This window comes from Bombina bombina, chromosome 2 (genome assembly GCF_027579735.1).
Source record: "Bombina bombina isolate aBomBom1 chromosome 2, aBomBom1.pri, whole genome shotgun sequence".
NCBI lineage: Eukaryota > Metazoa > Chordata > Amphibia > Anura > Bombinatoridae > Bombina > Bombina bombina.
The window spans coordinates 589634358-589659022 of record NC_069500.1 but is presented as its reverse complement, the minus strand read 5'-3'; the positions used below and the strand labels follow the sequence as shown (position 1 = coordinate 589659022).

Genomic DNA, 24665 nt, shown 5'->3' with positions numbered 1-24665 from the left:
TAGAGTAGCTTAAAGGCACGCAAAATGAGCCGTCAGAGAAACCCAGGAGCATGCTGAGAAAAGAAAATATGCAATAAACCATGGAGTGCTAATAAAGTATCTAAATTAAAGGAGTGAGCCTAAAAGCAATAGTGCAAGAAATAAAATACAAAATAGCATAAGAAACTAGTGAACATTTCTTCAAAGTTGACTAAATATTAAGGGGTATCCTGTTAATCCCTAAGAGGCTCCACAGCACACACTATCTCACATAAACAATATTCCTGAGTCACCCTAGACTACAGTATATGAGGTGGCTTTAATATGACTGACATTTGTCCTCTGGCTGTTATGTACTGTGAGATAACTGTACTTGCTAATAGCCGGTTGGCTATATGAGTGCAAAGTGTGATTAAAGTACTTACCGGAGCTTCCCCCTCTACACTCTACTAAGATACTGCTGACATGACAGCTACTAGTTGAGAACGCATCCAGTGCTGTGTACGTCACAGCAGAGGATTATTTCAAGGAGTATCTTAATGACCCAACAGGAGGAGGCTAAGGGACCTTTCCCCCCATTGACACCAGTGGCAGGCTTGTGACTAACACAAGGAGCAATTGTGTCACTACCTCATATTCTAGTCTTTCCTCTGTCTTTCTGTTGACGCTCTCTGAGGCAATAAATGGGTCTCAAATCGGTTTGAGGTCCCCTCTAAATGAAGAATCTTCTATGGAGGGAATACGTGAACCTGCATGCGATATTCTAAGTTCGGATTTTTGCGCTAGTCGGGTTACCGCTAGACCGAAAACAGATTATTTCAAATTGTAATACGAGCGCAACAAAACTAGTGCAGACAACTTAATTCTAGCAGAGTTAGCACTCTAGCGGAAGCACAAAATACCACTCCACTTGTAATCTGGCCCATAGTTTGTAGGAGCTGGAGAGAAGAGTATTTTACATCATGGTTGGTATTTTTAGGTTTTGATCAATCTTCATAATAAAGAATAAAATTTATAATGAAATACAATTGGGATCTTTTCCAGATAAGCCCCGCCAAAAAGTTAACCCCCGCCACCCAATACCAATGTACTTTTATTTTTAATAGTGAAATTTTATTTTTAATAGTGAAATGAAACTTGTACTTTGACTTTTATTATATGAAACTTGTAGTTTGAGATTTTATTGAACAGGGTGAAATGAAAATTGTACTTTTATTTTTTATTGAAGAGGGTGAAGGGGAGGATATGAAACACTTTTTATTGAACAGGGTGAAGGATATGAAACTTGTACTTTTACTTTTTGTTGAACAGGGTGAAGAAATTAAACTTGTCCTTTTATTTTTTATTGAAGAGGGTGAAATTGAGAGATGTCATTAATAATTTGCATGAAAAGGTCCGTATTTCGGTACCTTTGCCTCCAAACGAACTCACACAAGTAGCTGTCCACTAAAGCTCGGTGTGTGCCGCATTGTCGCTTATTCTGCATCTTGTAGAGGTGCCACAAAGATTCTATGGTTTGTGTGTGAGCTCCAGTCGTTGGATCCACAAAGTTTTCTGTATGATTAACCGTTTGATGACTATAATTCATGGAAATCATCGTTTTAATTCCTTGGTATGATGGCCACATATCGGAAGTGATGATTGAGCCGGGAGCGATGCAGGCCTGGATTGTGTCCAGCAGAGTGTCCGCAGTTCGATCTGGCATTGCATACATGAACACTTCTTTACTCTCCCGGCAGATCCCTCCGAAAATCCACTGCTGGGGAAGGACTCGCCCTGCGTGGTTTTTACGGCGAGATATTAGCGTTTCATCGATGTCGACATGTAGACCTGGGCCGCCGACAATTGTTGGATTCTGCAAAAGCCGCCATGCACAAATTTCGCAAAGAAAGTTCTTCCAGTCAACAGCGGTCGTGTGGCCAATAGATAATTCCTCAGAGCAGAATTTGATTGTTGCCAGATTTTTGGACCAGCAATAAATGAATAGAATTACTGTCCTGAACTCCATCCTAGACCGCTCCAGCCAAGTTCCCTTTCAAAGAGTGATTTCTTGCCGACACTGTCGTGCATTACACCTCCACCTGTCAGAAACAGTTGAAAGTGTCATTTGGTGGCCATTGTTGCATAAACGTTTCAGATGGATCACTCCGTGGGGCCTAGTTATCAAGCCGTCAACCTCAAATACGCTGGAATTCCGCAGCGTATTTGTGGCGAGGCTGATACGCCTTAGTTATCAAAGGCTCGAGACCGGCAAAAGTAGAATTTTGTGACGTAAGCTTCGATCCGCCGGACTCAGTCCGACACAGATCGATTCTTACGTCACTCCAGATGTTCCGCACACAAGTGCGGCACATTCTCACTACTTTTGCTAGTTATCAAAAAACTAGCAGGTACGCTCGGCACTTTTACGGCCCAGCGTACCTGGTTTTCAAACCGCCACCCCTGGAGGCGGCGGATCCCATAGGAATCAATGGGAGTCTGACCATAGCGAAAGTACAAGTTCGCTGCTGACAGATATCCCATTGATTCCTAACACACCCTAACACCCTAACATGTACCCCGAGTCTAAACACCACTAATCTGTCCCCCCTACACCGCCGCAACTAAATAAAGTTATTACCCCCTAAACCGCCACTCCCGGAGCCCACCGCAAGCTACTCTATACATATTAACCCCTAAACCGCCGCTCCCGGAGCCCACCGCAACTATAATAAATGTATTAACCCCTAAACCGCTGCTCCCTGAACCCGCCGCAACCTATATTAAATGTATTAACCCCTATCCTGCCCCCCCTACACCGTCGCCACCTATAATAAATTTATTAACCCCTAATCTGCCCCCCCTACACCGTCGCCACCTATAATAAATTTATTAACCCCTATCCTGCACCCCACTACGCCGCCGCCACTGTAATAAAATTATTAACCCCTAAACCTAAGTCTAACCCTAACCCTTACGCCCCCCTAACTTAAATATTAATTAAATAAATCTAAATAAATTAACTCTTATTAACTAAATGAATCCTATTTAAAAGGAAATACTTACCTATAAAATAAACCCTAATATAGCTACAATATAAATAATAATTATATTGTAGCTATCTTAGGATTTATTTTTATTTTACAGGTACCTTTCAATTTATTTTAACTAGGTACAATAGCTATTAAATAGTTATTAACTATTTAATAGCTTACCTAGCTAAAATAAACTGAAATTTACCTGTAAAATAAATCCTAACCTAAGTTACAATTACACCTAACACTACACTATACTTTAATAAATTATTCCTATTTAAAAATAAATACTTACCTGTAAAATAAACACTAAGATAGCTACAATATAATTAATAATTATATTGTAGCTATCTTAGGATTTATATTTATTTTACAGGTACCTTTGTATTTATTTTAGCTAGTTAGAATAGTTATTAAATAGTTATTAACTATTTAATAACTACCTAGCTAAAAGAAATACAAAATTACCTGTAAAATAAATCCTAACCTAAGTTACAACAACACTACACTATCATTAAATTAATTAAATAAACTACCTACAAATAACTACAATTAAATACAATGACATAAACTAACTAAAGTACAAAAAATAAAAAAAGCTAAGTTACAAAAAATAAAAAAATAAGTTACAAACATGTTAAAAATATTACAACAATTTTAAGCTACTTACACCTAATCTAAGCCCCCTAATAAAATAACAAACCCCCCCAAAATAAAAAAAATGCCCTACCCTATTCTAAATTAAATAAAGTTCAAAGCTCTTTTACCTTACCAGCCCTTAAAAGGGCCATTTGTGGGGGCATGCCCCAAAGAAAACAGCTCTTTTGCCTGTAAAAGAAAAATACAACCCCCCCCAACATTAAAACCCACCACCCACATACCCCTAATCTAACCCAAACCCCCCTTACAAAAACCTAACACTAATCCCCTGAAGATCATCCTACCTTGTCTTCACTCAGCCGAGCCACCGATGGAACCGAAGTGGACATCCGGAGTGGAAGAAGTTAATCCTCCAAGCGGCGTTGAAGAAATCTTCCATCCGATGAAGTCATCATCCAGGCGGCGCTGAAGAAAAGTCTTCTATCCGGGCAAAGTCATCTTCCAAGCCGGGTCTTGAATCTTCCTTCCGCCGACGCGGAACCTCCTTCTTCAACGACGGACTACGACGAATGAAGGCTCCTTTAAGGGACGTCATCCAAGATGGCGTCCCCTCAATTCCGATTGGCTGATAGGATTCTATCAGCTAATCGGAATTAAGGTAGGAAAATTCTGATTGGCTGATGGAATCAGCCAATCAGATTCAAGTTCAATCTGATTGGCTGATCCAATCAGCCAATCAGATTGAGCTCGCATTCTATTGGCTGATCGGAACAGCCAATAGAATGCGAGCTCAATCTGATTGGCTGATTCCATCAGCCAATCAGATTTTTCCTACCTTAATTCCGATTGGCTGATAGAATCCTATCAGCCAATCGGAATTGAGGGGACGCCATCTTGGATGACGTCCCTTAAAGGAGCCTTCATTCGTCGTAGTCCGTCGGTGAAGAAGGAGGTTCCGCGTCGGCGGAAGGAAGATTCAAGACCCGGCTTGGAAGATGACTTCGCCCGGATAGAAGACTTTTCTTCAGCGCCGCCTGGATGATGACTTCATCGGATGGAAGATTTCTTCAGCGACGCTTGGAGGATTAACTTCTTCCGCTCCGGATGTCCACTTCGGTTCCATCGGTGGCTCGGCTGAGTGAAGACGACTAAAGGTAGGATGATCTTCAGGGGATTAGTGTTAGGTTTTTGTAAGGGGGGTTTGGGCTAGATTAGGGGTATGTGGGTGGTGGGTTTTAATGTTGGGGGGGTTGTATTTTTCTTTTACAGGCAAAAGAGCTGTTTTCTTTGGGGAATGCCCCCACAAATGGCCCTTTTAAGGGCTGGTAAGGTAAAAGAGCTTTGAACTTTATTTAATTTAGAATAGGGTAGGGCATTTTTTTATTTTGGGGGGGTTTGTTATTTTATTAGGGGGCTTAGATTAGGTGTAAGTAGCTTAAAATTGTTGTAATATTTTTAACATGTTTGTAACTTATTTTTTTATTTTTTGTAACTTAGCTTTTTTTATTTTTTGTACTTTAGTTAGTTTATGTAATTGTATTTAATTGTAGTTATTTGTAGGTAGTTTATTTAATTAATTTAATGATAGTGTAGTGTTGTTGTAACTTAGGTTAGGATTTATTTTACAGGTAATTTTGTATTTCTTTTAGCTAGGTAGTTATTAAATAGTTAATAACTATTTAATAACTATTCTAACTAGCTAAAATAAATACAAAGGTACCTGTAAAATAAATATAAATCCTAAGATAGCTACAATATAATTATTAATTATATTGTAGCTATCTTAGTGTTTATTTTACAGGTAAGTATTTATTTTTAAATAGGAATAATTTATTAAAGTATAGTGTAGTGTTAGGTGTAATTGTAACTTAGGTTAGGATTTATTTTACAGGTAAATTTCAGTTTATTTTAGCTAGGTAAGCTATTAAATAGTTAATAACTATTTAATAGCTATTGTACCTAGTTAAAATAAATTGAAAGGTACCTGTAAAATAAAAATAAATCCTAAGATAGCTAGAATATAATTATTATTTATATTGTAGCTATATTAGGGTTTATTTTATAGGTAAGTATTTATTTTTAAATAGGATTAACTTTGTTAATAAGAGAAATATTATTTAGATTTATTTAATTAATATTTAAGTTAGGGGGGCGTTAGGGTTAAGGTTAGACTTAGGTTTAGGGGTTAATAATTTTATTACAGTGGCGGCGGCGTAGTGGGGGGCAGGATAGGGGTTAATAAATTTATTATAGGGGGCGACGGTGTAGGGGAGGCAGATTAGGGGTTAATAAATTTATTATAGGTGACGACGGTGTAGGGGGGGCAGGATAGGGGTTAATACATTTAATATAGGTTGCGGCGGGTTCAGGGAGCGGCGGTTTAGGGGTTAATACATTTATAAGAGTTGCGGCAGGGTCTAGGAGCGGCGGTTTAGGGGTTAATACATTTATAAGAGTTGCGGCAGGGTCTAGGAGCGGCGGTTTAGGGGTTAATACATTTATAAGAGTTGCGGCAGGGTCTAGGAGCGGCGGTTTAGGGGTTAGTAACTTTATTTAGTTGCGGGGGGCTCCGGGGGCGCCGGTATAGGGATAGAACAGTGTAGTTTAGTGTGAGTGCTTAGTGACAGGCTAGCAATAAAGCTGGGAAAAAGCCGAAGAGCAGCGAGATCGGATGAGTGATAAGCTTTATTTGATAACTTAGGCGTATTTTTTCAGGTCCGCGGCGGGGAAGGTAGGCGAGCTTAGGCGGGCGTATTGGGCCGGCAAAGCCAGAAAAGTAGACGGCTTGATAACTACCCCCCCCCCGTGGCTTTACAAAAAACGTATTGCCGTCTCCTTGTCAGAAAGTTCATTGTTTTTATGGCGCTAGTTTAAATATTCAAAGTTCAAGGTTGCGTAGCATGTGTGCGTGCATTACATTGGAGCAGGCAAAAGTGGCGGGCTTAACTTTTCACGCATGCACTTTTTGCATTAATGGCGGGGCTTATCTGGAAAAGATCCTACAATTGTGAAATGCCATTTTTATACAGTGATCATTTAAAACCTAGCACCTTTATGCAAATGTATGCTATTTAACAAGGCCAGTATGTTTTTCCAGGAAAGGTGGTAAAGTAAGTCCTGAGTTTATCAGCATTGTTTGGGAAAGCTTGCTTTTTGTGTGAGTGAATGGTAAGTAAGATATATTGCACACTTATGCCTGTGTGTGCATTGGAAAAGGAATTGTTATCACTGCTTTGGATTTTGAACTAGCTCCAGGATCATATTGATTTTTTAGGCTGCTTAAAGACAGGTGTAAATAATTTAGCTATTAGGAAGTTATATTGCAAATGGTTTATCAGATAGTGGCTTGAGCTACTGCTACATTGTGTGATTCACGTTTTATAGCGATAGATTAAGCTGTCACTTGAGTTGTTAATCTTATCTGTTCCTTTACATACACAAACTTAAAGGGACATTCCAGTCAAAATGTAAATGTACATAGATTTATTACATCTTTGAATAGAAACATATATGCAATATACATGTATTGGCAAAAATGCTTCTAGTAAAAGTTATCACTGTTTTAGTGTTAACATTTTTCTCTGCACGTGCATGTGAAGCATAGCTAGATATTGTCACTGCACTCACATTTTAAACAATGCAGCTGTGCAGATCATCAGTGGGGCTTGTATCATGTCAGCAATTAACAAAATGAGTCATTACCAGATGGTGCAGGCATCTTAGGCTCTCTGAGCAAGTGCTTTGTTTAAAATGCTGGTGCACGGTGCATACTTAAATATACTTTTAAAACAGCTATAGCTTTTATTAGAAGCATTTTTTCTAATGCATGTACAGTATATTACAAAATTGCTTCTGTTCAATACCGAAATTTACCCATGAGGGCTGAAATATATTCTTAAAGGGACGTGAAACTAAACATTTTTATTTCATGAAACAGACAGAACATGTGATTTTAGACAAATTTCTACTTTACATCTATTATTTACTTTGCTTTATTCCCTTAGTTAAAAACCACACCTAGGTAGGCTCAGGAAAAGCAATGCATTACTGGGAGTTAGCTGCTAATTGGTGTCTGCAAATAAATGCCTCTTTTCATTGGTTCACAAGACGTGTTCAACTAGTTCCTAGTAGTGCATAGCTGCTCCTTCAACAAAGAATACCAAGGGAACAAAGTTAATTTGATAATAGAAGTAAAATTTATTTTATAAACGGTACCCATTATTAATTTATGAAACCACTGAATGTTTTAGTTTTATTGTATTATGGCTATTTGCATTTTTAAATATTGCTCAGTCTTTTAAAAAAATATTTTTAAAGGTATTTTAAAAGTTCTTGAAATCTGTTTTGTTGGGGGGTTTTTTGTTTTTTGTTTTTCATACAATTTTAAACATTTTCCAAATGACTTCTATTCTTAGATTTGCTTTATTCTCTTGGTATCCTTTTGTAAAAGGAACAGCAATGCACTACCAAAAACATTGGGTGAGACAGTGACAAAAGGCATGTTTGTGCAGCTAACAATTCAGCTCACTCCCAGTAGTGTATTGCTGCTCCTGAGCTTACTGGGAAGTTGTTTAAAGGGACACTCAAGTCAAAATAAACTTTAATGATTCAGATAGAGCAGCAGTTTTAATACACTTTCCACTTTATTTCCATTATCAAATTTTGCACAATCTTTTTATATCCACACTTTCTGGGGAAAAGATCCTACTGAGCATGTGCACAAGTTCACCTAGTTAAAATAAATAACTACCTAGTTAAAATAAATACAAAAGTACCTGTAAAATAAAACCTAACCAAAGTTACAATTACACCTAACACTACACTAGAATTAAATTAATTACCTACATTAACTACAATTAACTACAATTAAATACAATTAAATAAAATTATCTAAAGTACAAAAAAAAACCACTAAATTACAGAAAATAATAAAATAATTACAAGATTTTTAAACTAATTACACATAATCTAATCCCCCTAACAAAATAAAAAAGCCCACCAAAATAAAAAAAGCCCTACCCTACACTAAATTACAAATAGCCCTTAAAAGGGCTTTTTGCGGGGCATTGCCCCAAAGTAATCAGCTCTTTTACTTAAAAAAAAATGTACAATACCCCCCAACATTAAAACCCACCACCCACACACCCAACCCTACTCTAAAACCCACCCAATCCCCCTTAAAAAACCTAACACTAACCCCTTGAAGATCACCCTACCTTGAGACGTCTTCACCCAACCGGGCCGAAGTCCTCAACGAAGCCGGGCGAACTGGTCCTCCAGACGGGTAGAAGTCTTCATCAAAGCCGGGCAGAAGAGGTCCTCCAGACAGGCAGAAGTCTTTATCCAGGCGGCATCTTTTATCTTCATCCATCCGGCGCGGAGCAGGTCCATCTTCAAGACATCCAACGCAGAGCATCCTCTTCCATCGACGTTGACTGTAGAATGAAGGTTCCTTTAAATGACGTCATCCAAGATGGCGTCCCTTCAATTCCGATTTGGCTGATATCCTGATATCAGCCAATAGGATTGAGCTCGCATTCTATTGGCCGATTGGAACAGCCAATAGGATTGAACTTCAATCCTATTGGCTGATTGCATCAACCAATAGGATTTTTCATACCTTAATTCCGATTGGCTGATAGAATTCTATCAGCCAATTGGAATTGAAGGGACACCATCTTGGATGATGTCATTTAAAGGAACCTTTATTCTACAGTCGACGTCGATGGAAGAGGATGCTCCGCGTCGGATGTCTTGAAGATGGACCCGCTCCGCGCCGGATGGATGGATGAAGATAGAAGATGCCGCCTGGATGAAGACTTCTGCCCATCTGGAGGACCTCTTCTGCCTGGCTTCGATGAAGACTTCTGCCCATCTGGAGGACCACTTCGGCCCAGTTGGGTGAAGACTTCTCAAGGTAGGGTGATCTTCAAGGGGTTAGTGTTAGGTTTTATTAAGGGGGAATGGGTGGGTTTTAGAGTAGGGTTGGTAGTGTGGCTGGTGGATTTTAATGTTGGGGGGGTATTGTACTTTTTTTTCAGGTAAAAGAGCTGATTACTTTGGGGTAATGCCCCGCAAAAGGCCCTTTTAAGGGCTATTTGTAATTTAGTGTAGGGTAGGGCTTTTTTATTTTTGGGGGGGTTATTTTATTAGGGGGATTAGATTAGGTGTAATTAGTTTAAAAATCTTGTAATTATTTTATTATTTTCTGTAATTTAGTTTTTTTTTGTACTTTAGATCATTTTATTTAATTTTATTTTATTGTAGTTAATTGTATTTAGTTTAGGTAATTAATTGAATTGTAGTGTAGTGTTAGGTGTAATTGTAACTTAGGTTAGGTTTTATTTTACAGGTACTTTTGCATTTATTTTAACTAGGTAGTTATTAAATAGTTAATAACTATTTAATAACTATTGTACCTAGTTAAAATAAATACAAAGTTGCCTGTAAAATAAAAATAAATCCTAAGATAGCTACAATGTAACTATAAGTTATATTGTAGCTATCTTAGGGTTTATTTTATAGTATTTAGTTTTAAATAGGAATAATTTATTTTGATTTATTTAAATTATATTTAAGTTAGTGGGGGTTAGGGTTAGACTTAGGTTTAGGGGTTAATACATTAAATATAGTGGCGGCGGTGTAGGGGGCAGATTAGGGGTTGCTAAATATAATGTAGGTGGCGGCGGTGTAGGGGGGCAGATTAGGGGTTAATAAATGTAATGTAGGTTGCGGCGGTGTAGGGGGGCAGATTAGGGGTTAAAAAATATAATGTAGGTGGCAGTGGGCTCCAGGAGCGGCGGTTTAGGGGTTAAACACTTTATTTAGTTACGGTGGGCTCCGGGAGCGGTGGTTTAGGGGTTAATACATTTATTAGAGTTGCGGTGGGCTCCGGGAGTGGCGGTTTATGGGTTAATACATTTATTAGAGTTGCGGTGGGGGTCCGGGAGCGGCGGTTTAGGGGGTAAACAGTATAGTATAGTGTGGATGTTTAGTGACAGGGTACCAAGAAAGCTGAAAAAAAGGCAGCGAGATTGATGACTGTTAGTTAACAACAGTCCGCTGCTCATCGCACAGTACTTGGTGCGCGGCTTTTTGACTGCTTTTTGGTAACTTTGGAGAACGCATTCAGGTCCACAGCCGCGATGTTAGGCGATCTTAGGCGAGCGTATTGGTGCCGTCGAATGCAAGAAAGTCGACGGCTTGATAAGTAGATGCCAATGTCTTTTTATAATGCACTTATAGTAAATGGTTGTGCCATACCTGAATCTTGAAAGTTTAATTTTGACTTTACCGTCCCTTAACCCCTGATGCTCACATGGCAGGTTATTTCCCCATATCTTTGATTATATCATACCTGTTTTACATCTCGAACCAGGTGATGCAACAGTGGATTAGTAGGTCCTTGTTTCTTTAACAGAGAATAAAATAAAAATGTAGTTAATTATTGCTTAATATTTTATTCAAATAACACAGCATAACACAGGAAATGAATAAAATGTTTAATGACTTTCTAATGTTTTTATTGAAATCAGCTCACTAGTTATTACAAAGCAATAAAATATGCACTCCGCCTTTCAGAGTTTAACAAGGAAAATTAGGAAGATTTAATTTGTAAGAAATATTTAGGTAAAAGGTACTCATAAGACACAAACTAAATATACTAGTCCAATAAGCGAATCATCTAATGAAAATCACTATTTTCTTTCCTTCTTTATGTCTGACCTGACATAATAATATAATAATAATAATATAATAATAATATATAGTAATATTAACCATAGTCTTGATACCCAATCACAGGTGTCATCTATGACCACTGCCGTCATGCTTCAATATAGGTAATGCAAAAGAACAACATTTTGGGATGTGTTTATTACTGAACTCAAACATGAATTTCATTTTTTTTTTAGTTTGTATTTGTAGTTAAAGGGGCATGTATGTCAAAATTAATTAAATGATTTAGTTAGCCCTTAAAATTAAAAAAATCCAATTTAGTTCTATAATCAAATATATTTTCTGGTATTTCATTTGTTAAAATTAAGCTCTTTAAACACAGTTGACCATCCTCTCCTCTTACAAATTCTACATTATATTTGCATCTGAGACAGCCCTCTCCTGGTTTGCGTTCTATCTTTCAAACCACTTGTTTACAGTATATACTCTGATCCTTTCCTTCCCTCAGTAGGAAGACCACAAGGCTCTGTCTTCGGCCCCTTGCTTTTTTCTACCTATACATACTCTCTTAGAAAACCCTCCTTTGGGTTCCAGTATCACTTCTATGCTGATGATACCCAAATCTATCTTTCTTCTTCTGTTATCTCTCCCTCTTTACTCAACCAGATTAACCAGATATCTCTCAGTTTCCTCTTGAATGTCTTCACACTACCTTCAACTTAATCTGTCTAAAACTGATCTTATTACCCCCTTTCCTAGACATCCCACACCTGACATTTCTCTTAAAATTGGAGGCTCTATTCTCAACACCTCATCCCATGTTAGCTGTCTTGGTATTGCACTTGACTCTGAACTCGCATTAACTCCACATATACAAGCAGCTAAAAAATCCTGCCAAGCACACCTTTGCAAGATTTTCAGAATTTGCCATTGACTTACTCAAAAAACTAAAAAAATACTAGTTAATTCCCTCATATAGTCATGTATTGACTACTACAACCTACTCCTAAATGGCCTTCCCAAACACTGCATCTCTCCCTCCAATCTACCATAAGTAGACTCATTCACCTAATTTACCAATCTACATCAGCTGCCCTTTCTGCCAGCCCCTACAATGGCTCCTCATGCACTCTAGAATACAATTCAAAGTATTAACCCTAACCTATAAAACACTCAACAGCCTCACTCCTAACTCCTATCTCGTCTCCAAATACCCCCTGACCTGCCATCTTTGATTAGTCTCTGACCTACGTCTCTCCAATCCTATTAATTTTACTTCCCTCTGTTGTCTCTAATACATCTCATAGGCTGCTCTTGTCCTCAGGAACTCTCTACCAAGCTCTTTTAAAACCCAACTATGTTGTGTTAGCTTAAACAGAGATTATAGCTTATCTTCATTGAAAAGCATTATTTAACATGTACTGGTAACTACTCACCGTATTGTAAAGTTCTTCCAATCTACTAATAGTCAAAAACCTGTGCATATTTACACCGTATTCAATTAACAACTTGACAAAGTCCACACGGTCCATAACTAATGCATCTTGCATTGCTTGCTCCAAAGAGCCAACCTTTAATAAGGAACGGGAAGACTAGTTTATATACTATGTACATGTGCAGTCAAAATAATACAATATTAAAAGCATTAGCATAGTTTAAAGCATTTAGAGGTAAATAAAATTTAAGTATTCAAGAGATTTCTATATATTTTATCAAAATCTTAGAAAAAATTGGACAATAAAAATTTCATAATTTCAATTGAATATAGATTATGTACATAATCATTTCCTACTGCTTCTCATGCTGCCTCTCTTTTTGACAAAATTACTCTTGTCCTATTATCCCCAGAAAACCAAAAGTTAAATTTGTAACCTGCAAAAGCTGTTAGCCAAATAGCTGGTTTGGGTAATTTGCAGCAGCTTGGAAACCTAAGTCACAGATTTTGCTTTTTTTGGCTTCTCTAGGGAGTGTGGGACAAAAAAATGCTTTTACACAAAAGCAAGAGATGTTTAATCTTCATTTAAAAAAAGAAATAGTTAAATGGATAACCACTCTGGGTTTAGTTTTGTATTCTTCATTGGTCAATGAGCTACAATGCATGTAATTCATCAAAAAATATTTTAAAAAGAAAGCAAACTCAAAATAAAGATACACTTTTAACCCCTTAGTGACCACAGCGCTTTTCAATTTTCTTACAGTGTGGGACCAGGACTTTTACATTTCTGCTGTGTTTGTGTTTAGCTGTAATTTCCCTCTTACTCATTTACTGTACCCTCACATATTATATACTGTTTTTCTCGACATTAAATTGACTTTCTAAAGATACCATTATTTTAATCATATCTTATAATTTACTATAAAACAAATATAAAATATGATGAAAACATGGAAAAAAACACACTTTTTCTAACTTTGATCCCCAAATTCTAAAACACATCTACAACCACCAAAAAACACCAATGCTAAATAGATTCTAAATTTTGTCCTGAATTTAGAAATACCCAATGTTAACATGTTTTTTTGCTTTTTTTGCAAGTTATAGGGCAATAAATACAAGTAGCGATAGTTACATTGTAACACTGTTATCTGTCAGTAATCCCTGAATAACCCTTCACATGTATATATTAATTTTACTAAACAACCCAAAGTATTAATCAAGATCCAGTTTGGTATATTTCATGCCCCCATTTCACCGCCAAATATGATCAATTTAAAAAAATTGTTAACTTTTTCACAAACTTTCTCACTTAAATTATTTACAAACAGCTTGTGCAATTATGGCACAAATGGTTGTAAATGCTTATTTGGGATCTCCTTTGTTCAGAAATAGCAGACATTTATGGCTTTGGCATTACTTTTTGGTAATTAGAAGACCGCTAAATGCCGCTGCGCACCACACTTGTATTATGCCCATCAGTGAAGGATTTAATTGGGTAGCTTGTAGGGTTAATTTTAGCTTTAGTGTAGTAGACAACCCAAAGTATTGATCTAGGTCAATTTTGGTATATTTCATGCCACCATTTCCCTGCCAAATGTGATCAAATAAAAAAAATGGTTAACTTTTTTTACTAACTTTTCATTTTAGCTTAAGTGTAGAGATCAGCCTCCCACCTGACACATCCCATCCCCTGATCCCTCCCTGACCCCTCTCAAACAGCTCTCTTCCCTCCCTCACCCCACAATTGTCACCACCATCTTAAGTACGGGCATAAAATCTGCCAGTACTAAAATAAAAGCCTTTTTTTAAAAAACTTTTTTTTTATCTTTTTTTTAATTATATATAAATAGTTTCTGCAGTGTAGGTTCCCTCTAACCCCCAACCTCCACAATCCCCCCAAACAGCTATCTTAAGCTCCCCCCCTTCATATTTGTGGCCATCTTAGGTACTGGCAGCTGTCTGCCAGTACCGAGTTTGTAAACAAATGTGCATATTTTTTTTATTTTTTTTTTTATAACCCCTTGTTTTCCATAGTGTAGCTGCCCCCCCTTCAATATCCTACCACCCTCTCCCTCCCTGATCCCATTCCCAACAATTATTTCCACTCCTCCCTCTTCCTCTCACGCCTTCGATTATCATTACAGTATGTGTAAAGTGGTCAGTTGCTCGCTCGCGCCCGCCCCCCTCGTGCGCTCCCACCTACCTCCGGGAACAGCTGCCAGAACTGCTCCAGCGATGGGCCGCCCACCCGCCTCCCTGCCATGGCTCCCACCCACCAACGATCGTCACCATGGCTGGCTGATGCAGAGAGGGCTACAGAATGGCCCTCTCTGCATTGGTGGGTAAAAAGGGTATTGCAGTGATGCCTCAATTTTGAGGCATCACTGCAATACCCTGAAAGTGTCTGGAAGCGATCACAATCGCTTCCAGAGCTTGAAACCCCAGAGGACGTGCCAGGCACGTCCTTGGTCATTAACTGACACTTTTTGTAGGACGTTCGTGGCACGTACTTGGTCATTAAGGGGTTAATGTAAGTACACTATTTCTTTAATTAAATACAGATCTACTTCTATATAAAAATATATATATTTCCCTGTCTTAACTAGTAGCTCAATCACTGCTAATGTCACCTAAGTCTTTAAAAATGATCCTGATTTATAAGAGAATAATAATCTGCCAATACATTGTACTAGACATTCTGTCCTGCACCAGATAATAAACATGTATCACAACACCTGCAGTTGCAAAGTGCAATCAACAAGCAAGTGAAGCTGAAATCACTGAGTATCACCTACTCCTAAGGCCTGATATATTAACATCTGAGATGCTCTGGCGAGAACACATACGGCTAGATTTAGAGTTTTGTCGGTAAAGACCCACGTAGCTAACGCTGCTATTTTTCCCAACGCACCCTTAAGACAACGCTGGTATTTAGAGTTGTCTGAGTGGCTGCGTTAGGCTCCAAAAAGGGTGCGTTGAGCCTAATGTACCGCCACTTCAACCCTCAATACCAGCGTTGCTTACGGTAGCGGTAAGCTGGCAAAACGTGCTCGTGCACGATTCCCCCATAGGAAACAATGGGGCAGTTTGGGATGAAAAAAAACCTAACACCTGCAAAAAAGCAGCGTTAAGCTCCCAACGCAGCCCCATTGTTTCCTATGGGGAAACAGTTTCTAAGTCTGCACCTAACACCCTAACATGAACCCCGAGTCTAAACACCCCTAACCTTACACTTATTAAACCCTAATCTGCCACCCCCGCTATCGCTGAAACCTGCATTATATTATTAACCCCTAATCTGCCGCTCCGTACACCGCCGCAACCTACATTATACCTATGTACCCCTAATCTGCTGCCCCTAACCCCCGCCGACGCCTATATTATATTTATTAACCCCCTAATCTGACGACCGGACCTCGCCACCACTCTAATAAAGTTATTAACCGCTAAACCGCCGCACTCCCGCTTCGCAAACCCTATAATAAATAGTATTAACCCCTAATATGCCCTCCCTAACATCGCCGCCACCTAACTTCAAGTATTAACCCCTAATCTGCCGACCGGACCTAGCCGCTACTATAATAAATGTATTAACCCCTAAAACTAACACCCCCTAAATTAAATATAATTTTAATCTAACAAAATAAATTAAATATTATTTACTAAATAATAATAATAATAATAAATACTTACCTGTAAAATAAACCCTAATATAGCTACAATATAACGAATAATTATATTGTAGCTATTTTAGGATTTATATTTATTTTACAGGCAACTTTGTATTTATTTTAACTAGGTACAATAGCTATTAAATCGCTATTAACTATTTAATAGCTACCTAGTTAAAATAATTACAAAATTACCTGTAAAATAAATCCTAACCTAAGTTACAATTAAACCTAACACTGTGCTACAATTAAATTAATTAAATTAATTAACTACAAGTACCTACAATTAAAAAAACTAAACTAAATTACCAAAAAAAAACCCCACTAAATTACAAAAAATAAAAAAAGATTACAAGAATTTTAAGCTAATTACACCTACTCTTATCCCCCTAATAAAATAACAAAGCCCCCCAAAATAAAAAAATATCCCTACCCTAATCTAAATTACAAAAGTTAACAGTTCTATTACCTTACCAGCCCTTAAAAGGGCTTTTTGCGGGGCATGCCCCAAAGAAGTAAGCTCTTTTGCCTGTAAAAAAACACAATACCACCTCCCAACATTACAACCCACCACCCACATACCCCTACTCTAACCCAAACCCCCCTTAAATAAACCTAACACTACCCCCCTGAAGATCTCCCTACCTTGAGTCGTCTTCACCCAACCGGGCACCGATGGACCAAAAGAATGCATCCGGAGCGGCAGAAATCTTCATCCTATCCGGGCAGAAGAGGACATCCGGACCGGCAGACATCTTCATCCAAGCGGCAACTTCTATCTTCATCCATCTGACGAGGAGCGGCTCCATCTTCAAGACCTCCGGCGCGGAACATCCTTTTTCAACGACGACTACCCGACGAATGAAGGTTCCTTTAAGTGACGTCATCCAAGATGGCTTCCCTCGAATTCCGATTGGCTGATAGGATTCTATCAGCCAATCGGAATTAAGGTAGGAAAAATCTGATTGGCTGATTGAATCATCCAATCAGATTCAAGTTCAATCCGATTGGCTAATCCAATCAGCCAATCAGATTGAGCTCGCATTCTATTGGCTGATCGGAACAGCCAATAGAATGCGATCTCAATCTGATTGGCTGATTGGATCAGCCAATCCGATTGAACTTGAATCTGATTGGCTGATTCAATCAGCCATTCAGATTTTTCCTACCTTAATTCCGATTTGCTGATAGAATCCTATCAGCCAATCGGAATTTGAGGGACACCATCTTGGATGACGTCACTTAAAGGAACCTTCATTCGTCGGGTAGTCGTCGTTGAAGAAGGATGTTCCGCGCCGGAGGTCTTGAAGATGGAGCCGCTCCTCGTCGGATGGATGAAGATAGAAGATGCCGCTTGGATGAAGATGTCTGCCGGTCCGGATGTCCTCTTCTGCCCGGATAGGATGAAGACTTCTGCTGCTCCATATGCCCTCTTTTGGTCCATCGGTGCCCGGTTGGGTGAAGACGACTCAAGGTAGGGAGATCTTCAGGGGGGTAGTGTTAGGTTTATTTAAGGGGGGTTTGGGTTAGAGTAGGGGTATGTGGGTGGTGGGTTGTAATGTTGGGGGGTGGTATTGTGTTTTTTTTTTACAGACAAAAGAGCTGATTTCTTGGGGCATGCCCCGCAAAAAGCCCTTTTAAGGGCTGGTAAGGTAATAGAGCTGTTAACTTTTTAAATTTAGATTAGGGTAGGGATTTTTTTTTATTTTGGGGGCTTTGTTATTTTATTAGGGGGCTTAGAGTAGGTGTAATTAGCTTAAAATTCTTTTTTTTATTTTTTGTAATTTAGTGTTTAGTTTATTTAATTGTATGTAATTGTAGGTAATTTATTTAATTAATTTATTGATAGTGTAGTGTTAGGTTTAATTGTAACTTAGGTTAGGATTTATTTTACAGGTAATTTTGTAATTATTTTAACTAGGTAGCTATTAAATAGTAAATAACTATTTAATAGCTATTGTACCTAGTTAAAATAAATACAAAGTTGCCTGCAAAATAAATATAAATCCTAAAATAGCTACAATATAATTATTTGTTATATTGTAGCTATCTTAGGGTTTATTTTACAGGTAAGTATTTAGCTTTAAATAGGAATACTTTATTTAATAAGAGTTAATTTATTTAGTTAGAATAAAATTATTTTTAACTTAGGAGGGTGTTAGGGTTAGACTTAGCTTTAGGGGTTAATACATTTATTATAGTAGCAGCGAGGTCCGGTCGGCAGATTAGGGGTTAATACTTGAAGTTAGGTGGCGGCGACATTAGGGAGGGCAGATTAGGGGTTAATACTATTTATTATAGGGTTTGCGAGGCGGAAGTGCGGCGGTTTAGGGGTTAATACATTTACTAGAGTGGCGGCGAGGTTCGGTCGGAAGATTAGGGGTTAATAAGTGTAGGTAAGGTAGCGGTGACGTTGGGGGGGGCAGATTAGGGGTTAATAAATATTATGTAGGTGTTGGCGAAGTTAGGGGCAGCATATTAGGGGTTCATAGGGTTAATGTAGGTGGCGGCGATGTGCGATCGGCAGATTAGGGGTTAAAAAAATATATTATAGTGGCGGCGATGTGCGATCGGCAGATTAGGGGTTAAAAAAATATATTATAGTGGCAGTGATGTGGGGGGCCTCGATTTAGGGGTACATAAGTAGTTTATGGGTGTTAGTGTACTTTAGAGCACAGTAGTTAAGAGCTTTATAAACCAGCGTTAACCCAGAAAGCTCTTAACTACTGACTTTTTTCTGTGGCTGGAGTCTTTTCGGTAGAGGCTCTACAGCTCACTTCAGCCAAGACTCTAAATACCAGCGTTAGGAAGATCCCATTGAAAAGATAGGTTACGCAATTGGCGTAAGGGGATCTGTGGTATGGAAAAGTCGCGTCTTGAAAGTGAGCGTTAGACCCTTTCCTGCCTGACTCCTAAATACCAGCGGCCGGCCAAAAGCAGCGTTAGGACCCCTTAACGCTGCTTTTGACGGCTAACGCAGAACTCTAAATCTAGCCGATAGATAGTTAGAAAGACTTATAGCAACAAAGTCCAAAAATTAGTACTGAAAAGAACCTGAGGAAGAATGGTAGCCATGACAGTTCATTGCAAGCAGTACAGATTAAAGGGACAGTAAAGTCATAATTAGATGATAAGAGAATGAAACAAATGAGATAATAGAAGTATATTGGAGAGTTGTTTAAAATTGTATGTTCTACCTAAATCATGAAATAAATTTTTTGGGTTTCAGGTCCCTTTAATGTTACTAGCAGACAGGTATATGTAAACAATTACATCAGGAATCAGAATCAAAGTAGAAGTGTACCAGCCAACATATAACTGCGTGAGACAACACTAGAAATCATGTGTTTGGAAGGTAATGCCTGGCTATTAGGAGCCAAGACAAGTTAACTAAGAAATACAAATTGGGTTAAAAGGAAATAGTTATGGAAAGACAATTATATTTAATAGTAAATAGTCTCTTTCTAGTAGCAAAATTCTTCTGTCATTTGTCTGGTACACTGTGTTGTCTGATCGATCAATGTGTTTTTAGAGCTCATGTAAGTGCTGGATAAAACAAGGGTTGATGGCTACTTAGCGCACAAAGAATATATATGAGTAATAACACACTGCTTCACAAACTGACATATATATATAAATACAAATTATAGATCTAGTTTTTATTTTCTTGTAAAAAAAATTGAATTTCTATGAAATTTCTAATGTATTGATTTATTTATATTTGTAATGAGAATATAGCAAAAATAAAGCTTTCTACGTTTACATTTTATATTGTAATATAACAGATATCTGTTAAGAAAGTAAACAGTAAGCACATCTGAAAAAAATTAACTCTGATGCCTCTGGGCATGATATGAGTCTGATTAGAAAGTGTTGTTGCCCTGAATAATGTGTTTTTAAAAGGAAACTATAAAGATGTCTTTTACTCGAGTCCTCGAGATACTGGGAATTTTGTTGGCTGTGTACTCATGTGGAAAATAAGAGCTGACACATACTTGGTCAGGTGTAAACCATAACAAGTACAAACCAGATACTAAGTTAAAGTATTTACTACTATAAACATAGCATGACATGATCTGAAGCTCAGTATTTACTGTCTAGATACAATGTAGCACTCTTTTGTTGGTTTTAAAGATAATGTCTAATATATTCATATATGCAGAATTACCATAGACAATTTCCAAGGTATTTGAACATTTGTGTGTGTAAGGTGTATACCTTTTATGGAAGTATATTTTGATCAAGCTTAGTTAGTGTGGAACTGAAAAACATTGATGTTTAAGAAAGAACATATATTCTTACTTTATACTCAGTTAAACAGAAGGTACTGTAGAGAGTTAGCTATATGCAGTGTGGCTACATCAGTCCTTAAAGGAACATAAAACCAAACAAATGGTTTTCATGATTCAGACAGAGCATACAATTTTAAAAGATTTTCATTTTACTTCTATTATCAAATTTGCTCTGTTCTCATGTTACTCTTTGTTGATGAGCTATCTAGATAGGTAGCATTCACATGTGTGGGGCACTACATGGCAGGAAAGTTTGGTGCCACCTAGTGTTCTTTCTAATGTATAACATTCTTGCAAAACTTCTGCCATATAGTGCTCTAAACATGTGCACGCTCCAGAGCTTTCTTCCCTGCATAAGGACAACAAAGCAATACCAAGAAAAAATAATGTAACAATATAGAAGTTAATTCGAAAATTCTTTAAAATCTTCACCAGAACTGCTTGTGCAATGTTAAATGCCGACAACGTATACAGCGGATCATGTCCGTCCGACAGTTAGTAAATTGGCTCCATAGCATGAGTTATAGGGACTGTCTAGTTGCAAACATGCTGGGACAACCTTTATAGTCCCCCAGAAGTGCCAGATGAAGACTATCTCATGCATAACAAGCATAAGGACAACAAAAGTTTACTTATCGGCAAACATCAATTAAAAAAAAAATTACTACATATTAAAATACACTCTACAACAAAGGCACAAAATAACTTTTATATCCCTTTCAGTTTTAAACAATACACTGCACAAAATAATTTAACTTCTATTTTCTGTTTGTTAACAGATGTGTCATTCTTATAAGCAGTTGTGTATATTTAATACATTTTATATAATAAATACCTTCCAATGTTGTCCATAAACAAGAATGTGTTTTTTAGCAATGTCCACTCTATTCCAGGTTAGTGCCAAACTCAGCTGGTCTGATACAGACATGTTAGTTCCTGTGATAATACAATTAATACATATTTGTATGTTTGTCAACAACCAAAACAAAAAAAATAGAAATATCTCTATTCATCTGTTTGTCTATCGACACAAACACATATACTGTTTACCTTTCAGAAGAGCTGTCAAGATTGCTAAATCAATATCGTGTTGTTCTTCAGAGTCTGCATCAAATATGGTAATCTGTGATGAGACACAGAATATACAATTAATAACGATGTGCATGACTGAACAATAAAGCTTACATTCTTGCTTTTTCAAATAAAGATACCAAGAGATCGAAGCAAATTTGATAATAGGAGTAAATTGGAAAGTTGCTAAAAATTGCCTGCTCTATCTGAATCGTGAAAGTTTATTTTTGACTAGACTGTCCCTTTAAATCTCTTTACAGTGTATCAGTTTTGTTAAACCATAGTAAATTACAAATAATATTTTTTTAGGCACATGCATAGTTATAGTCTTCGTATCTTAACTATTGGTGGGAATCAGTTTTTAAAAAAAATCTGAAATGGTCATATGATGTTGAAAATCAGGTCAGTTAGATTATAAACATAAAAGTGTTAACATTATAGAAAGCCTACTCTGATTTTTCTCTTAAAAAAAAAAACTTGGATTTTACAATAGGCTATGCAGAGATGTTCGACTTGTTCTGAATTTTTATTTGCAGTTTAAATACAAAAATACAAATAAAAAAGGCCATTTGCACAGAGAGATCATATGTGAACCATTTTCACCTATAAAAAAGCATCTAATTATTCACAGCTTAGTTAGCATAAGGGTTTGTGTGCCTAGATTCTACACAGACAATTAGTGGTGTCAAATGAGTTAGGAATCTTTCTGTTTATTATAAATGTCTTAAAAAAAAAAATAGCAACAAAAACATAAATTATTTTCTTTCATTCTGTACAGGGAAAGTCCACAGCTGAATTCCTTACTTGTGGAAAATACTGAACCTGGCCACCAGGAGGAGGCAAAGACGCCCCAGCCAAAGGCTTAAATACCTCCCTCACATCCCTCATCCCCCAGTCATTCTGCCGAGGGAACAAGGAACAGTAGGAGAAATATCAGGGTGAAAAAGGTGTTAGAAGAACACATTAAAATTTAGGGCTGCCTAATTATCTGGTAAGCATAATTTATGTTTTCCTTCTTAATACAGGGAGAGCTGCATTCCTTACTTGTGGGAAATTATACCCAAGCTCTAGAGCAGTGTTTTTCAACCAGTGTGCCGTGGCACACTAGTGTGCCGTGAGAGATGCTCAGGTGTGCCACGGCAGACTGACAACAGTGTGACATATTTTTTAAACTTTGCTTGTTTTTTACTCCCAGTGCAGGGGTAGTTTGTAGGAGGCATGGCATAACAGCACAATACATACAGTATGTGTGTGTTTGTGTGTATGTGTATATATATATATGCTGTATTAGGCTACAATGTGTTATTTTTTTTAAATTTTGGGATGGTGGTGTGCCACAGGATTTTTTAATGTAAAAAAGTGTGCCACGGCAAAAAAAAGGTTAAAAATCACTGCTCTAGAGGACACTGAATGCTAACGGGAGGGCAAAAAGGAGAGGCGGCCCCCATCTGAAGGCACCACAGCCTGCAAAACCCTTTCTCCCGAAAGCTGCTTCAACAGAAGCAAAATTACATTAGAAATTTAGGGAAAAAAATGTAAGGAGGACCAAGCAGCCGCCCTAGCAATCTGATCCACAGGCCTCATCTTAGAGACCCAATAGAATGCCACTGCTCCCATAGAATGAGCCGTAATCCTCTGAGGAGGCTTGTGTCCCACTGTCTCATATGCCAAGCGGATGACACTCCTCAACTAAAGATAACAAACAGAGAACATCTGATAGAATTTTCAAGGCACGACTCCATACTCTGTAGTAAACTTTCCTTCGAGAAGAAGGAATAGGACATAAGAAATGGACCACAAGTTCCCGATTGAAGTCCTGGAGGAAGGAAAGAGATCTGGCAAACTTGAATAGTATGCCAGGATGAACCGCACTCCTTACACCAGAAAGGGTCCTCCCCACTAAGAGATAGATGATGAGGGACCAGCTTACGCACTTGAAGGAGAGGCTCAAAACCTCTCAGAAAAATCCTCTCTTGGCTAGGACCAATTGACAACTCGCAGTCCGCCTCAAGGAAAAACATTTGAATAAGCAAAGTTAACCATCCTGGAGGCGAAGACGACATCCCCACTAAATCACGACCCCAACTTCGCGGCTGCAATGGAGCAATCAGCATCCCTGATGCCTGCTCCTGATAGGTTCGAGCCACCACTTGAGGAAAGAGTGATATGGCAGAAGAGGAAGAATTGTATTGAACCTCCAAGGCACAGCTAAAGCATCCATTAGCTCCGCATGAGAATCCCTGAGCCATAACCCATCTGTGGGTAACTTGGTATAGAGACAGGATGTCCTGAGATTCCCATCCGGCGTCCCCTATCAAATACAAATATCCGAAAACCCCTCAAATGAAATCCTTATCCCCAATTGAAGGAAAAGACTTAGAGAACATCCAACCCAGATGACCACACCCGGAGAGTGGATCGCTGACAGTGAGCAGTAGTGGGCCTCCGCCCACAACCAAACCCGAGATACTACTGTCTATAGGGATTCTCTCATTTTTCAGTGGAGATCTAAGCCACCGAGAGTACGACTGTCTAGAATCTATACATGGGGCAAACCCAGTAGACTAAACCCTGAGAGCAAAGAGATTGCCTGAAGATCCAAAAGATAATCAGGAGGAAACGTCCTGAGGCATGCCCTCACTACCCAGATGGACTTGCGACCGTAGTCAAAACCGCCGCAGGTGACTTAAGAAAGAGGAGATCTGGACAAAGACACCAGAGAATGATTCCACAGATTCGAAATAGCGCCACTCAGCTGCCTCCTCGACACTGAGCCTCACCGAGACTTGGCAAAAGGCATGAAATTCAGATGGACCCCGTGACAGATCATCATCACCTAACACAGAGCCAGCAATGACCTGAAGGAGACCTGAAGGGCACGACCTGAAGAAGCAAACTCATAATTTTACAAGTTCAATAGGCA

The 24665-nt window shown here is 38.2% G+C and overlaps 1 protein-coding gene across 1 annotated transcript in view; it reads right to left on the bottom strand.

The window, feature by feature from the left end:
- The window catches only part of TRPM6 (transient receptor potential cation channel subfamily M member 6), a 327340-nt gene that overhangs the window by 258212 nt on the left and 44463 nt on the right, over window positions 1-24665 (bottom strand). The window contains exons 10-13 of the mRNA XM_053699972.1: window positions 21722-21794; window positions 21507-21607; window positions 12707-12841; window positions 10951-11004 (exon numbers count right to left, since the gene is read on the bottom strand). Of these exons, the coding sequence (XP_053555947.1) occupies window positions 10951-11004; window positions 12707-12841; window positions 21507-21607; window positions 21722-21794 (363 nt within the window). The remainder of the gene's footprint in view (window positions 1-10950; window positions 11005-12706; window positions 12842-21506; window positions 21608-21721; window positions 21795-24665) is intronic.